This window comes from Plectropomus leopardus, chromosome 24 (genome assembly GCF_008729295.1).
Source record: "Plectropomus leopardus isolate mb chromosome 24, YSFRI_Pleo_2.0, whole genome shotgun sequence".
NCBI classification, from domain to species: domain Eukaryota; kingdom Metazoa; phylum Chordata; class Actinopteri; order Perciformes; family Serranidae; genus Plectropomus; species Plectropomus leopardus.
Window position 1 is genome coordinate 13,417,782 of NC_056486.1, and position 16,744 is coordinate 13,434,525.

Sequence of the window (16,744 nt, forward strand, 5' to 3'; positions counted from 1 at the left end):
GCGCTCCAAGCCAAACAGACCCACGTGGAGCCGCAGTGTGCAGGGCCTAAGAAGGCTCAACTGCTAGGCAGTGAGACAAACTAAAGGGCGTGACACACACAAACACACAGCGCTCTAAAGCCTCGCTACACAATCTAAACCAACAGGGCAACACACACACACACACACACACACGGAGGCTTTCCCGTTTTTCCATCACAATTTTTGGTGTGTGTTTCAGTAACAGATGGAAGCAGCAGCCTTGGAACTTGAGTCTGAGTAAACTGCGAGCAGTTATGTAATTAATTCTGTGTGGTGTGTGTGTGTGTGTGTGTGTGTGTGTGTGTGTGTGTGTGTGTGTGTGTGTCCTCCAGTTCACCTCCTTTGAAGAGCTCCGTGTGCAGGTACGCCAGGCCCCGGGTGACAGAGTGAGCAAGCCGGCAGCTGCTGACCCAATCGTTGGTCTGGACGCTCAGGTAGCGACTCAGAGAGCCCTGAGGAGGACACGAGGAAAGGGGACAGGGAAGGAGAGAGGGCGCAGAGAGTCAGCGTCAAAGGAGGGACAACGGCAGACCAAAATAGAGATGCACGAGGAAGGTAAACAAGGGAGATGAGACAGACAAACAGGAGAGAGATGGAGAATTCAGAAAAAAAAAAAATATCAGCCACTCCTGTCACTTAAAAAGATCTCGCAGACAAGGCACACGGATGAGAGTGAAAAACAAAATCGATAAAAGAAAAAGAAATGCTGACGTGGTGTTTCAGTCAACAAACAGCGTGTGTGTGTTCAGCCATATGCATAAGGACAGGTGGGCCTGCGGCGCCCAATTTTGTGCAGCTGCCACCCATTTAAAAGATGGACGACTTATTAAAATGTATGAATTAAATAAGCATTAACTCGGAAGGTGACAGCGGAGGGCACACTTAGACAGCAGGCGACAACTGATATCAAATTTTATTTATAAGAAATTTATAAGAAAAATAACTAACTACGCTGTACTGTGCAAAAGCCACCATAAACTTTATTTTAGCAAAGTTATTACGATCATACCTTTTTATTTCTCAGTCTCTTTTTATAAAGGCTAAACAGTCTAGAAATTCTCCATTATTCTTAATGCCAGCCAGAGGTGAGCTCACTCTCCAAAACTCCAAAAAGTTTTGCGATTAGGACGATTACATTTACACGCACAAAATATTCCAATTTTTGCCCCAAATGCTGAAAAGGACATAATTTCTTCTAAGCTGTTTCCATGGCTGATGAAAATGAATAATCCACTAATATTCTCATTTGCATGCCATGCATACTCCGATGAACGTGCCCTCGCATGTAATTTATCATGAAAAAGCATCAAAATAGGATTTTTAAAAAAGTTTTCCAATGGTGGGCAGACTTGTTAAATCATGCAAACACAGCCTCTGTCTTTCACTTTCATGAAAAGGTAGGCATTGCGGTATTTAAACAATACCAAAACGTCTTAGTATCCAAGTTTTTTCATAGTGTTTTCAAGTATTTGTGTTTCTTGTCCTAACCAGAAATGTGGACTTTTCTTTTGAGCGTGCGTCTCTATCTAGCCCTGCAGACTGCTGACCGGCTGATCTGTGTACAACACACAGAGCTGACCCTAAACAGGCGCGAGGCCGTGCGTCGCAAACTGTGGGGAAACCTGCAGCTGAGTTGCATATTTTGCATGTGCCGTCGGCTGCACGCGTCCAAAGAATGCTCCTAAAATCTGAAAAAAAAAAAACATCGTCACGTCCTATAAATCTTAATCAGAAAATGCTTCATTTGGAAAAAAAAGGTCTAATTTTGAGTATCCAAACTGAATGTGGTGTTAACACGACCTGTATCAAATTCAGATGGTGGAATATTTAGAGGCATGCAAACATAGTCAGCGATTTTATCCTCAGCGTGCTGAGCCTGGTTTACCTGCTCCCAGAGCCCCTGGCAGCTCTAAACCATTTCCAGCCCAGGTGATTTATAGCCCGATATGTGACCTCTTTGCAGCAAATGAGCCCGCCTGTCAGCCTAAACTAAAGTCACGTCTGACCCAATCAGTGATTGATAGGACGGCGTTTGTTCCCGTATTTAATTTGCTGTAACAGACTTAACTGTGCAGTAGGTGAAAAGCCATTGGCTGGCTGTCAGTTAAAAAATATAGCGAGTTAACATTGCTGCCTTTAGTATTTGCAATTCTGGCCTGTATTAACCATGACTCTTCCCTTTATGGAGCACACATCGTTAGCTGCTATACTGTTTTTTTATTATGCATACATCTATTTTTGCACTTGTTACAACATGAAGTAATATTTTTTGAGTGTCTGCTATGTTTACGCTCAAATCAGACTCAACCGGTATGAGTCATGTGCATACAATAAACCTGTTAGGTGACTTTATATATGATTTAGGACCTCCCTCTTAGAGGCTTGTTTTAATCTTATAGATCTAGGAGAGTAATCCCAAAATTCAGCATTACGCTTCTATTTTTAATAAACGCGGCAGAACCAAAGAAATGTTTATCGTCCTCACAAAGCATTTTTCGTCCTTTTATGTTACTCTTTTATGCAACCCAATTACGACCCATCACAATATCCCTGACTTTGCTACTGAGTTCATCTCACACACATTCAGCTGCACAAAAACACATTTTTAAATCAAAACCCCATAGTGTTCTCACCACCAATAAATCCAGAGAAGGTCAAAGACGGACATTTTCCACAAAGATTATCATCACATTTATAATTTAGAGCTTTGAAAAAAAAGAAAAAAAAAAAGTGCTCTGACCTCGCAGTGGAGAGGCCAGGGTTTCACAATAAATCTGACTCGCAGAATATTTTATCACCACTTTACAAGAGTCTCGCAATTTCCCTGCTTTATGAGATTTTTGTAGGAGAAAGCAATGTGCTGTTCTGGTTTTAGAATTTGTAAGATATGATAATGTCTTCTGGGAGATATCAAAAAACCCCCGTGAAAATGTTAAGCAGAAATTACATTGGATATTATTATTATTATTATTATTATTATTAATTATCTCCATCAGCCTTGATAATCCATTATTTTGTCTGGCCCTGCAGCACAAACATGCACATTCGCTTCATCTTTTCTCTCCGAATCAATCACAAGGCAATTCGCACATCCGCAACTAAATAAAATTACATTACATCTGTTCATTTTAAATAAATTATATTACCATTTACTTGAATGCATTATCTGTCGCAGGCTCCTGTCCTGGCTTGCACCACGTTTCCACAACAACGTGTCTTGGCGTAATGGTTACGGTGCAAAACAGGCTGCTTTCATAGGCTGGCTGGAGGTCAGTTGACTTGTGATTATGATGCCGAAGGCTTGGACGGCAAACAGATGCAATTTTAAGGTGAATCTGCATTAAAATAGAGTTCCTGGAGGCAGCCTGAAGCAGTCAGAGTGTCAAAGTTTTCTTTTGCTACACTTGCTGTATACTCATCTGTCTGCAGGAAAAGCTGCAAAACAATCACCTCCACAGTCCCTGCTAACCCACTCACCCTTTTGAGTGAACAGAGCCTTAATAATTCACAACAAACTCATACAAATCTTCTCGGTGCTGAAAAGATTTCTAGATTAGAAGATAACAAAATTGACGGCAATTCATTTTCTGTCACTCAGTTCATCTTTTCTCAGATGTGGGGAATTGCTGCTACAATTTCAGATGAAATATCTTTGGATTGTTGGTCACCTTGGGCTTTGGTAGACAGAGGAAGGCTTTTTTTCACTTATCTAACATTTTTTAGACCAGTGGTTCTTAAACTGGGGTCCTTGAGGGTGTTTCATGGGGACTAGTTTATTTTCACTATTTTAAAAAAGCCTGACAAGCTCTCGGAAAGCATCTGGATTCTCACGTTTCTTGACGTTACTTGGAGTCGTCCACTGCTCACGAGATCAGAGTTAAGGCGTCCAATATTATTATTATTATTATTATTATTTTATTTTTATTGTCAGCAGCTGAAAAAATCTAGATCTAAATCTCGCCCTCGGCTTTGTCCTGCTGTCATTTTGCTCTTTTTCTTGTGTTGTATAGCTTATTATTGGTCATTTGTTGTGTTCTTAAATTTTGACCAGTAAGTATTTTCAGGGAAAAAAAAAGAAGTGAGTCCAATTTGCGGAAGAATTGTAAGAGTCACTGTTAAGATTGCAGTTTTCACTTCTTCCGAGGCTTTCTCTGGAAAAGACACCTACAGATTTTGGTCTTAGTTATATTTAACAACCAAAATCTTTTCAGATAGATAGATGGAGATTCTCTATGGCCATACCTCAAGTCCATTTTTAAAGAAATGCAGAATGACTCCTATAGTTTGACGTGTTTTCTTTGTTTACTGTGCACAAACTAACAGCTAACAAACATTTACATAATTCCAGCTGATTTTTTTAAAAAACCAATTTGTCTGTGCTTGTAAAAGTCACAGTTTTTGTGTTTTTTTTTGGTCAAATTACTTTTTAATGGATTTGTCTGCAAAATTTTTGGAAACTATTTGAAATATTTTTAGTTTTTTCACTTAAGCTGTGGCTTTACCAATGTGTTGACTTATATTATTTTTAAATTTAAAAAAAAAAAAAAAGACGTAATACGTAAGTATTTTTAGAAGCACGTATTCCAGTACTTTAACTGACAGAAGTATCTATACTCTGACTCAAGTAATAGACTTTTTTACTTTGTTCACCACTGCTAGACTACACAGTTAATTCAAAAAATATTCAACCCATTTATCAACAGAAAAATGTGTAAAACATACATATGAGAGACTGACTTTTTTGGCTTTGCTGTGGTTTTATTTACTCCACTGAACTCTTCTTTCTGTCTCTGCAGAACTGCAGTGAAACTTCATTTCAAAACGCCCGTAACACACACACGTGGCACCGAGAGAATGCATGGAACAAGCAGCCACAGTGAGTGCCTCTATATTTTTTCATCCAAAATTGCAAACTTTGTCACCTGTCTCTATGTTGAACACAAACACACACACACTCTTCACACCAAATTTCTTCTCCTCCCTGCTACTCACATGTGGGTAGTAGTCCATGACCAGCAGGTACTCCGTGCGTCCCTCCGGGCCTGTCCGCTCGTCTGCGGCAACAAACCGGGCGATGTTGTCATGCTCCAGCAGCGGCAGCCGGTAGATGGAGCATTCATTCAGGAAGTTCTGACGGTTGGCCGCAGTGAATACCTTCACAGCCACAGGCCGCTCATCCAGGGAGCCACAGTAGACGGCGCCGTATCTGCCGCGCCCGATCAGCTGAAAGAGGTAACGGTGGTGGGATGATGATGAAGAGATTGTTTAAAAAAAATGTTGTTTTTTTTTAGCGTTTAGCTCACACCTGTCTCACAAGAAACAAGAGGAAAGTGGAATTTTGTGTTTGTGTGCCGCTTTGAAATGTCACAGAAATGCCGACAAGCAAAGATATAGAAAAAAATGCCAGATAAAGAGGCAAGAAAACAACAAGAAGAGAGGTCGACAAATACAGGCAGGCAGGCAGGCAGAGGCTAGGCAGGAAATATACTGAATTAGAGGCAAGCAGCAGGGTTAAACAGTTAAAATGGCTCAAGTCCCTTCCAAATCATTCAATTAGTGTCCTGAATTAGCCAGAGCAGAGCATGCCATTAAGCTCCAAACACTCTGCTTAAAAACATCATCTGCATGAGAGTAAGAAATGACTCCAGGAGTGCATCTATTTCTCAGTGATTTCCACCTCCACGTCTGCTAAAAAAAAACATTTATCTCTGCCTCGAAAACACACCGTGAAAGCTTTGGCCTCTGTTTTGTCTTTGAGTGAGACTCCATGCCCCCCCCCCCCCAAAACCCCTTGCCCCGCTGCAATGAGTCTGATGTGAAAGAACGTGTGCCTGCATTTGATAATGCACAAGGACGGTGTTTTTGAATTCAACTCCTGCCTGAAAAGACATCGCTTTCTTTCTCACTCTGTTCTGAAATGCACTGAATAGATGTCAAAAGAAGGGAAACACCCCCCCCCCCCCCTCTAAAGTCCTTTAAATTTTAGTTACTAGAAAATTGGTTTTAAATTTAATGTCGAGCAGCATTTTAAAAAAAGGTCTAAAACCGCCTTAATCTGCAGGAACCCTGGTTTTTGATGTCTATCAGTGTTTTCTGCCTTCCTCCAACCACTAGCACTGATTTTTATCTTTTTTCTCCCCAGTATGATTACCAGCTTGTAGAGACATGAAATCTACTTGAGACAACTCAGTGCTCGGTTCTGTTTTTTTCACTAATGTTATCAGTGTGGTGAAGCAGCTGAAAGCATGCATTTGATAAAATTGCTGGCCAGGCTGAATGTAGAAAACAAAATACAAAAAAAAAAAAAAAAAACCCCAGCATGATCATCTAAAAATAAGCTGCTCTGCTGCTTGTAAAGATGACAGTTAAAGGGAAAATCCTTTTTTCCCCAGCCTTTTGTTAGGATGGGTCATGCTAACTTTGCACTCGCAACCCCTGAAAGGATTCAGAAAACATGACATCAGCAAAACAATATCAGGGAAAACAGCACGAGGCTGCTGCAGCCTTCAGTTGAGTTTATTTTTAATTTTTAACAAGGGGAAACAGATCCCCCAACCCCCTCCTGCCCCAACTTGCCCTGTGATTCAGCGATTTAGTGCCATATCTAATATTTTATTTTCTGTACCCAATATTCGGATTTGAGTGGGCGCATTTGCTCAAAAGATGCTCTGTGCTTTGTCGCGTAGCGGTGCCTCACATCGCCGCTTTTTAATAATGGCCCTGGTCTCGGAACATATAATGAGTCATACTGGTTTTGAACCGCCTGAAGGAAGAATGAACATGTAAGAGTCCATTCTTGATTAAAAGCTTCATTTTTGCTGTCTGTTTTTCTCTCTTTAGAACACAGGCAAATTACTTTTCTCTCAATCATTTTTCTGACCGTGTGTATCTCACACACTCGCATCGTAATGCTTAACAGAATGCACAGATTTGATTGGCTGAGCGGAGAAATATTTATTGATCACAGGTCTTGGTCCTGATATGATGGCGTCTGCTTTTGGACCTCAGGGCAGGTTAACAAGGGGGGACGCATTTTAGTCATGAAGCTTAAATCACCTGCAGGTATTACTCAGATCATTATTATCATTTGTCTCTGAGTGCAAATTTAAAATAAACACTGAAACTAGCTATTGCACATACACGCATATGAATCTACTCCTTGGGCAATCTTGTTTGCTAACAAAGCTAGGAACCAATTCTTTTGCACTCGCCCTTTGTTTACCTAATTCATAGGGCCGGCCCCTTAAAAGTCGGATGCTTAAATCATCTGCCGCAGACCCACAGTGGACTGAGATTGCTTCAAATCCAGCAGTTGTTTTTTTTCTGTGCAGTGCAAAATCTGGGGACATTTTGGTGATTTGCTGCAGAGTTAGTGCTATTGACTTTCTCTGTTACTGTTACTGTGCGCAGCTGCAGACATGCAGCCAGCAGCACAGAGGGAGAGGCCGCAACACTTATTTTATTGCAGGCCACACTGTCAAATAGTTTTAAGTTTCCCTGAATATCTGAAACAGAAGTGGTAAGCGTAAAGTTACGACTGGTCATGAAAATAAGACCAAGGTAAAAAAAAAATCCTAGAATTTTGCTTTCATCTGTCATTTGATAAATAAGCTTGTGATACGCACCAAGATAGCCTTTTATTGCTTTAAAAATGTGGCTTCCAATTAGAAAATAATCTGTATTTTATGGGGAAAAAAAGAGAAACTTGCAGGTAGTGAGGTTTTTTTTTTTTTTTAAGAAAAGTTAAACTGTACTTTAGAAGTTTGAGCTGCCATCGCATCGTCTCCTTTGGCTGGATTTTATTTAAATCAGACACCGCATCCGTTTCTCCTGCGGGCCTTCTAATCCCTTCACCCTGCTTATATTGTCATTGTGACTGGATATCATGCGGACTCCATTGACTTCCTATCACAATATAAGCTCTCCCACTTCCATATCAGGTTTTCAGGATCCTGTGTCAGTGTAAGCAAAATCCTATTTTTGTGCGCCCTGACCTGTCACTTAATGCGTGCTGCCGTGATCAGATGATAAAGGTCACATTGACACGACAAATGTAACCGTAAACCTCAATGTATTTTGGGTGTATTTTTGCCTCTGTGCCTTTGGTTTCTCCTTTCTCTTCCTAACTCTTGTCTTCTCCCTCCCTCCTTCACACACACACACACAAAGTGTGTATCGAGATGCTGAGAAACACCACTTGCCCCGAACCAATGATACAAGCTCTCATCTCCTAAAAGCAGGCAAATTGAAATCCACAGGATTTGGGGTATAAAAGATGTGAGCCATGCCGCTGAGGGGGGGATTTACTTTTTTTTAACAAGACCGTTTAAACCATTATCACCACGAAATAAAACAACACACCAGTGCGCAACTGTGTCAGTAATGTTACTGAATCTTAATGAGTCACATTATCGTAAAACTATTTACAATCACTGCCGCTCTGGCTCCCTGTTGGCTCATATGGCCAGCGAGAGTAGTGTTACACAGTGTCGTGTTGGCACTCTGCACTGGTACTCTAAAGACTTTGGCTTTTTTTTCTGGGCCAGAAAACAAACCGATACAATTGATGAACAGATGACAGTTTGGCACAAAACTAAAAATATGACAAGGTGCAGCCAGTCGACACAGACGGAGGTAGAAATGTGAACAAAGCACGCGCTGTATGCACTGACCTCCAGCAGTTTGAGATTGTCCAGGTCCAGAGAGCTCTCAGAGCCCGCAGCCTCCATCATATTCAGGTTGTGGAGGCCTTGTTTACCATCCCCTGTAACAAACACACACACACACACACACACGTGCGCAGAGAGTTCATTTAAAAACATGCAGGTGCATTTAGACAAAAGATCAGCTCTGATTCCATTTGCTAAATTAATTGAAATTCCACCAAAAGAACATTTAAACAGCCTTGAATAATGAATCTCCTTTGCTTTTCCTCGCAGCGTGGCACCATGGTAACTCACCGTGCATCATGCGATAACCAAAGAAGGCTGCTACAGCAACCACGGCCAGCACGGAGACGGTTGCCAGGGCGATAATTATTGTCTCTTCGTGGCGCAGTGTGCGAGGGTCTACAAGGGGGACACATCAAAAACAAAAGTACAAATCAAACTGTGACCTTTCTGTGGGAAGAGCAAACAGCCAAAGCCGCGCGCTGGCCTTTGATTTGTGAGCAGGAAGTCAGAGGTAGGTCATGTTCCGCAGCTCATATCCACACGCTGAGTTACCAGTTCATCAGACACACTTTTACAATCGACAGCAGATCCGCAGCTCTGTGTTGTGCGTTGATTTACATATTCATGTAGAGGATGAGCTTTTGAAACAAACAAGACTCGTGCAGAAACATGATATCATCTGAAATAGTAAAAAACAGAGATGACACAGATGCACCTGCACATTTTCACTGACAAAATTTCCAAACTTTTCCATGACTTTTCAAAGACCCCCTTTTTTTCCCCCCTTGCCCCGCTTGCTAAACATGATTTCAGTTCCCCAATGATGTATTCAAAGACAGTCTGAAAGCTGAAAATCCAACTTTAATTTATTTTTTTCAGTTTCTGGCTGTGAACATTGGTGTCATTTTGGATTTTTTTTAAAGAAAACATGGCTTCCAAACCTGTGGTTTTCTTTCAAAATAACTTTTAAGAAAAAGGAAAATTTTAAAACTTTTGAAACTTTTTTTTTTTTAACCTTTTCTACAAAAATTGCCATAAAAATTAAAGAGAAAAAAAACCCACTAAAAATAAAAAATAAAATAAAATAAAGAAAATCAACAAATATTTTCCTTTAAATTTAATTTTAAGTTAAGTTTCTTAATAATAATAATAATAATAATAGTAAGAAAATTGCCTTTTTTTTGAAAACATGCCCTCTAGACCCTTGGGTCCACAGGTTTGCAAGGTTTGTTAACTTTAAAAATGGACGGTAAAATAAATATTAAACACAGCCATTTAAAGTTGTATGCACTTCCCCTAAAGCCAAATGTACAAAAAAATTATTGGATATGCCTCGTGGACAGAATGCAGAAAGAAAATTTCTAAACTTTTGTCAACAACAAATAAACAAAAGCGACCAAAATGTTGTTACAAGTCCACGCATATTCAAGCTACGTTTGATCGTCAGCCAAAGAAAATACATTTTCTCTTAAGTTACATTAAAGTCATTTATTACACCATGATTTTTTCAAAACTTTAAATGGTTTTTTACTAGTTCTGTTACTTTTCCAGTCCTGGAAAATGTGATTGTGAAATTCTACAACTTTTCCAGGTTTTTCACAACCGTGGGAGTTTTAACGGCTTGTTGGACGGACGTTGAAGTGACTGTGACTGCGGCACCGGAGAGTTTGCTGATCCAGCGGAGACTGAGGACAGCTGGGGATCAAACCCCTGGCCCAAAAAGCATGGAGTGCAGGTACTGTTTGACTGGAGACATTTCATTACTACTACACACTCGGTTATTTGGGTCAATATCCTAAAAGGTGTCAAGTACTGATACAAACTTGTAATTTAATTAGTTGACGCATTGCTGCATAAGAAGCGTAGCAGAGCATTAACAAAGGCAGGGAAGGAAACACTGTAGTAATGAATACAAACGACACAAAACAAATTTAAAAAAAAAACAGCTATCAATGCATCTTCTCTCTAAGGAAATGTGTTCAACACTTTCGTTAGACTTCAGGGATACACACAGTTTGTTTTAGTGATTACCTCTGATTGTAAACAGAACTTTTTTGTTTGTCTAAGAGAAAACTCCACAAAGGCGCCTTTAATTCTCACGGTGAGCGACACCATACCATTACCAAGGTATCTCGAAATCAAACAAACAAAACAACCCAACACCATGGAAAGTTTCTTGTTTTCTCGCGTTTTAACAAGATATTTTCACGTTATTACATCACACAACCTCATCACGTCACAACAACAAACTTTCCTTGTTATAAGATGCTGTTTATCTCCTTGTAACGTGAAAACGTCTCGTTAAAACGTGAAAAACGTCATAATAACAAGAAACTTCTCATGGTATGAACTGAGGGTTTTTTTTCTGGCGTCTAAATTATTGGAACAACTGATTTCAACACACACAACAAAATTCCGGGATGTTTCCAAAACCTTCAATTTCTACTAATTCAAGGCCTGGAAAATTTGATTATGAAATTCCATGACATTTCCAGGTTTTCCCATGACCGTGGGAACCGTGCATTGTTGATGTTTACGACAGGATTCTGTTGTTCTCTTCCACTAACCAGAAAAGAAAAGTTGTTTTTGTCATATTAAAGTCTTGATATATTTATCTTTTCATAAACATTCGAACTTTATGGTTTAAATATATTTTTGAAAATTTAAGAAATTGTATCATCATGACAACATTAGTTGCTTTTGTGCAGTTCTGTCCTTGAATTTTAACCTGCTGGAAATTGCTCTAGCTTTTATTTGCTTCTATTATGTAGCTTGAAATAAAGCAGAGGTGACAGTCTGTGTTAGATCATACAGAAAGATGTTTCAAACACCGACTTACTGCTGCTGTCGTGTTAAAAAGAGGTCAAAACGGGTCTTTTTTGCCTGTGACGGCGAGATTCTCAATAGACTGGCAAGTGTGCATAGCATATGTTGTCTTTTTTTTTTTTTTTTTTTTTTTGTTTTCCTGCCCAAATACAAAACGCAGTCCGACATACACACAAACATTCAAATGTCTTGGGTGTGCAAGTATGCGTGTTTGCTTACAATCAGTCATGCCGTGAAGCGCTTCAAGGAAAAGAAAGAAGAAAAAAAAACATCAATTAGGCCAAACAAGCATGAAGCAACGTCAACAGACTGGAAAGCCGAGCAGGAAGAGAAAAAGCAGAGGATGTGTGGGAAGTGAATGGACAGAGCGAGAGAATGGAAATGCCTAAAAAACAGCGAGAATGAATTTGGTTGCAGCGGCAGATAAAAGCAGTTAGCTGAGGTGGCTGCAGTTTCAGCTGTCGTGTGTCTCTGATTAATGAAAGTGCATCTGCTTTAAGTGCTACTCTGGAGACGAACATACACACGCTTAGATATTCGCCCTGCTCTTATGTACCGGGACTGTGCACTCTGCAGAAAACGCACAAAAAGGTCCAGAGCAGCTGTGCAGAAACACACCCAGAAACGCTCTCCTGCAAATCCGTTATATTTGTCAACACTCTGGTGCTGCCGTGAGACACACCGGCTTTATCAATAATTGATGACTTGGAGAGCCCGAGGGCAGCTTTGACTGACATGCTAGCATGAGCATGCATGCACACACACACTCTCGCACACACACGGGGGTTGACACAGCTCCCCTCAAATGCCAAGGTCAGTGAGTTCATTGCCAACAACAGAGTTGCACAGGAAGCCATCTGACAAACACAGATACACACACACACACACTGGCAAACACACCAAAAGTCTGTCTCCGTTATGGTAATGTCGCTTTTTAATTTTATGCTGCTCCGACGATTATCGCCCCTTTTTTACCCAGCTGCATTTATTCAAAAGTTCGAGCCGCTCTGCATATTCTGATTAAAAATACAAAACAGGATCAACAAGTAAACTGTGTTGCGTTATAACAGTGTCCACCAGAGGAGAGACCAAGTCATTTTATTGCATATACAACTATGTATCGAATGCCAAGTCCTACATTTTGAGTCTGAAACAAGTCATAATGCGCCTTTTTACCAGATGTAATGGTGTTTTGGCAACAAAATTTGAATTTGCTCTTCAAAATAAGCTTTTTTTTTAGAAGTCTCCATCCCTCCAGCAGCGTAAAGATGTTCAAATTAACGTCCACCAGCTGCCCCATAAAAGCGATGCTGGGACATTTATATATATAAAAAGTTACAATTCAAAAACACATTCTGAGTACTTTTACTTTTTATATTTTAAAAGGGTTCCCACACATTTCATGGATGAACATTTCAAAACTTCGCCATGATTTTTCAACCGGTAATAATTTTCTTTTTCTTTTCCCACTTGCCTGCCGCTTCTCGAACAAATTCGATTAAAACATTACGTGAGGATTACATGAAGGAATGTACACGACGGTTAACAAAACGTCACGTCCACAGCTACAGATATTAAAATTGCAGTTAATGGAAGGTTATCCATGAAAGATTGCTGTAAAAATGTCATTACACACGACAAAGTTCTGTAACTTCTCCGAAACGCTCAATATTTTTTTTACTAATTCCATGACTTTTCCGGGTTTTTATGACCGTGGGAACCCTGCTGTAAGTAAATTCTGATGTGATGACTTCCTGTATGCAGGACTTTTACTTCCACACTGCGGTATTACTACTTTTACTGAAATAAAAGATCCAAGTAAATCTCCTACAACCTCGCTCTGAATGTCGTCATCTGTGATTCTTGGCTTAAGATCACTCAAACAGCCACCTGTCTCGAGTAATTTCCTACCACTGGTGGCACGAACCTGCCCAGACACGTCAGGAACTTAACTTTGCAAAAACACAAACAGGATTAATAACACAACACAAACTTAAGCTTCTGTGATCAATCAAACGTCCCTCTGACGCCAAATGGTTATTTTCCCCCCAAAAAAACTTTCTCGTCATCTGTGTACTCGGTGGAACAGTCACCGGCACGCCCGCAGACAGACAGATCGAGCAGACGCCTTGTAATCCGTGGAATGCGGAGAGACGACATGGATGGTGGAGAGTGTGTGTTTGTGTTGATGTGTGGGCAGGAGAGATGATGAAGCGCCGCCGTCACCCCCCTCCCCCTCACATTGCTTCCATTCACGGCTCAACCTTGAGAGGATGGAACATTTTAACAATACATCTGTTTACTTGGTTTGACACCTTACTAAGAACTCACCAACAACTTCAAAAAAATAAAATGGGCATTGTTAGAAAAAGAATTTTAGTGCCAAACACTTTTAGAACCCTTTGGTGGATATTATCTATACGCCTCTGAGTGAGAAAGCTAAAATTCTGTGAACACAGAGCAGTTCGTCTGCGCAGTAAATAGCTGTCATTTTCATAAGAGAGAGCAATCGGGAATCTGAAACTCTAAAAACTGAATGAGGAAACACAGGAGGAGGAGGAGGAAGATAGAGAACGTAGCTACGAGTAGGTGTAGGTGCGTTTGCTCCGATGATATCAAACATCCTTTCATTCTTTTCTGTTATTAGCTTTGTGTTTCAGAGCGACGTGGGCTGGCGTTTGTTTTCTCCCATTCTTTCCTTTGTTAGTCACTTCTCTTTCATTCATTCCCCCCTCCGCCTCACGCACCCAGTTGTGTAAGAGATGATTGCAACCAGGGCAGAAGTCAGAGTCTCTAATACAGGTCCCGAGTCGATTTATCCGCATGAAAAGAGGGAGACTGTAACAACATCTAAAATTAATTCAATCGGAGGAAACACAACTCTTCTTGTAAGTTCGTCCTTGTAGTGGAACTGACCCACAGTCACAGGTGACAAAGTGATTTTCTAACTGTATCAGACACTTCCATTTAACACTTCTCGAGACTTTTTCAAGGTAATGTTAAACCAAATCTTAAAAACAAAAGTAAGGACAGATTGAAGCTACTTATAAAACATTATCCCATAATATCCAGATGTAAGTTTTAAGGAGGAATATAGTTATTAGCCAAGCAAGTTCAAGTATGAAATAAAGCGTAGGTCATAAGATTTGTAACAATGTGGATATGTTGGCGATTTTAATGACTTTTAAGAATATTTCTTGGATTACTGGATTTCTCTCGTTGCCTCAGTTTTCAAAAAATGGTCAGCATATAATTCAAAACTAGAACTACATAAATATTAGCTAATTTAAATGAAAGTCGCTACTAAAAAGCCTGTTTTCGACGTCATCGAATGTATTCCTACATGTACAGTGCATAGCAGTGATTGTGTGTGTGTCCTTACAGATGGGTTGTGCCGTGGTGGGGCTCGGTGGTGGAAAGTCCTCTGTGAAGTTGACATTGCACATGTCGCTGCCGCAGCAGCAGAAGTGGTACGTCCCGTTCTGGATCTGCGGGGGGAGGTTGGTCACCACACAGCGCTCGTCACGGCATCCCTGGTGGTCACCCAGGTGAGTCCAGCAACCTGACAGACAGAGGTGACAGATAGACAGTTAGTGATGCTAGCTGGTAATAAAAAAACATAATGATTTCGGCAAAATATTAATAAAATACTTGTCTGTGGTATACTGAAACTTTTATGCCGCAGCGAGGCTTTATGTTTTCGGATTGTCTGTCAGCCCCTCTGTTTGTCCATCCAGCACATTCTTATGAACTCGAAATCTCAAGAACAGCTAGAGAGAATTAATTTAAATTTTACGAACGTTCACCTGGACTCAGCAATGAGCTGATTAGATTTTGGTGGTCAAAGGTCAAGGTCACAGTCACCTTGCATTTCTCCCATTCTTTAAAAAGTGATATATCAAAGAACACCTTGTGGGATTTTCTTCAGATTTGACAAAAACATTCACTTGGACTCAAGAATAAGCTGATTAGATTTTGGTGGACAAAGGTCAAGGTCAAAGTGACATTGCATTTGTCCTGTTCTTTAAAAAGCGATATATCAAAGAACACCTTATGGGAATTTCTTCAAATTTGACAAAAACTTTCACTTGGACTCAACGACAAGCTGATTAGATTTTGGTGGTCAAAGGTCAAGGTCACGTGACCTTGCATTTGTCCCGTTCTTTAAAAAGCGATATATCAAAGAACTCCTTGTGGAAATTTCTTCAAATTTGACGATTCGATTTTGGTGGTCGAACCTCAACGGTCATGGTGACCTCATAAACATGTTTTTGGCCATAGCTCAAGAACTTTGAGTGCCCATTTTGAAACTGTGTTGATTGCATGGATGTTGACTTGGATGTAAACTGTGCATGCAACTTACCTGCTGCACAGAGGCATACAAACGTGGCGGTAGATGTAGTTTTTGATTGCACTATTTTTCATCAGTAAGATTTTATTTTGTAAACTCCACAGGTTTTCACAATAAAACCTCTCTTGGATGGACAGACAACAATGGTTCCAATTACGCCCGGTCGATAAAGTACATCAGAGGTAAAATTCAGCTGTCCATTAAGATGATTATTTGCATTTGTATAAAGTAGATTTTGTTTCTTAAGATGCACCTTGTTTGACGAGTCGCACTTCTCCTGGGGGGCTTTTCTCCCACAGGCCAAAGCAGTGGCTGCCCTTGGCGCATCTGATGGTGGTGTTCTCTGGGGAGACCCGGCCTTCGCCCCCCGCGACTCGCTCCACCTCCCACTGCTGCTGCTGGTCCGTGAAGGCACACTCCCTCTCCTCGCCCTGCGCCGCTGTGAAGAAACAGAGGAGTTCGGAGGTAAGTCGCTTTGCGGAAGCAACAAAGCGGTTGAAATAGTTGGCTGACAAGAGGTGAACACGTACAACTCAAAGATGGAGGCAGCGTGTGAGTGTGTGTTAATGAGCAAACATGGTGAGGGGAGAGGGACAGCTCTACAGCTTTTCATCGCATCTCTTTATCGATGATTTTCTCTTTCTCTCTTAACATCCACATTTTAGATGAACGCTGTCTCATGGAGATGAAAGCGTTTTACATCAACCCCTTTTCTAAAAAAGCCAAAGCACAAACAATCATAGTTTCACATTATATATTTATTAAAAAAAAACACATACACAGACATTTCTTTTCTGCTAAACCAGCTACAGAGTCAGAACGACACTTGTACCGCGTCGGTCTATTACAGGAAGAATCCACAGCTGAGAACTAG

The 16,744-nt window shown here is 40.6% G+C and overlaps 1 protein-coding gene across 1 annotated transcript in view; it reads right to left on the reverse strand.

Annotated features, from left to right (window-relative positions):
• The window catches only part of LOC121962685 (bone morphogenetic protein receptor type-2-like), a 39,932-nt gene that overhangs the window by 9,765 nt on the left and 13,423 nt on the right, over nucleotides 1-16,744 (reverse strand). The window contains exons 2-7 of the mRNA XM_042512936.1: nucleotides 16,124-16,309; nucleotides 14,902-15,081; nucleotides 8,982-9,089; nucleotides 8,694-8,785; nucleotides 5,014-5,244; nucleotides 359-473 (exon numbers count right to left, since the gene is read on the reverse strand). Of these exons, the coding sequence (XP_042368870.1) occupies nucleotides 359-473; nucleotides 5,014-5,244; nucleotides 8,694-8,785; nucleotides 8,982-9,089; nucleotides 14,902-15,081; nucleotides 16,124-16,309 (912 nt within the window). The remainder of the gene's footprint in view (nucleotides 1-358; nucleotides 474-5,013; nucleotides 5,245-8,693; nucleotides 8,786-8,981; nucleotides 9,090-14,901; nucleotides 15,082-16,123; nucleotides 16,310-16,744) is intronic.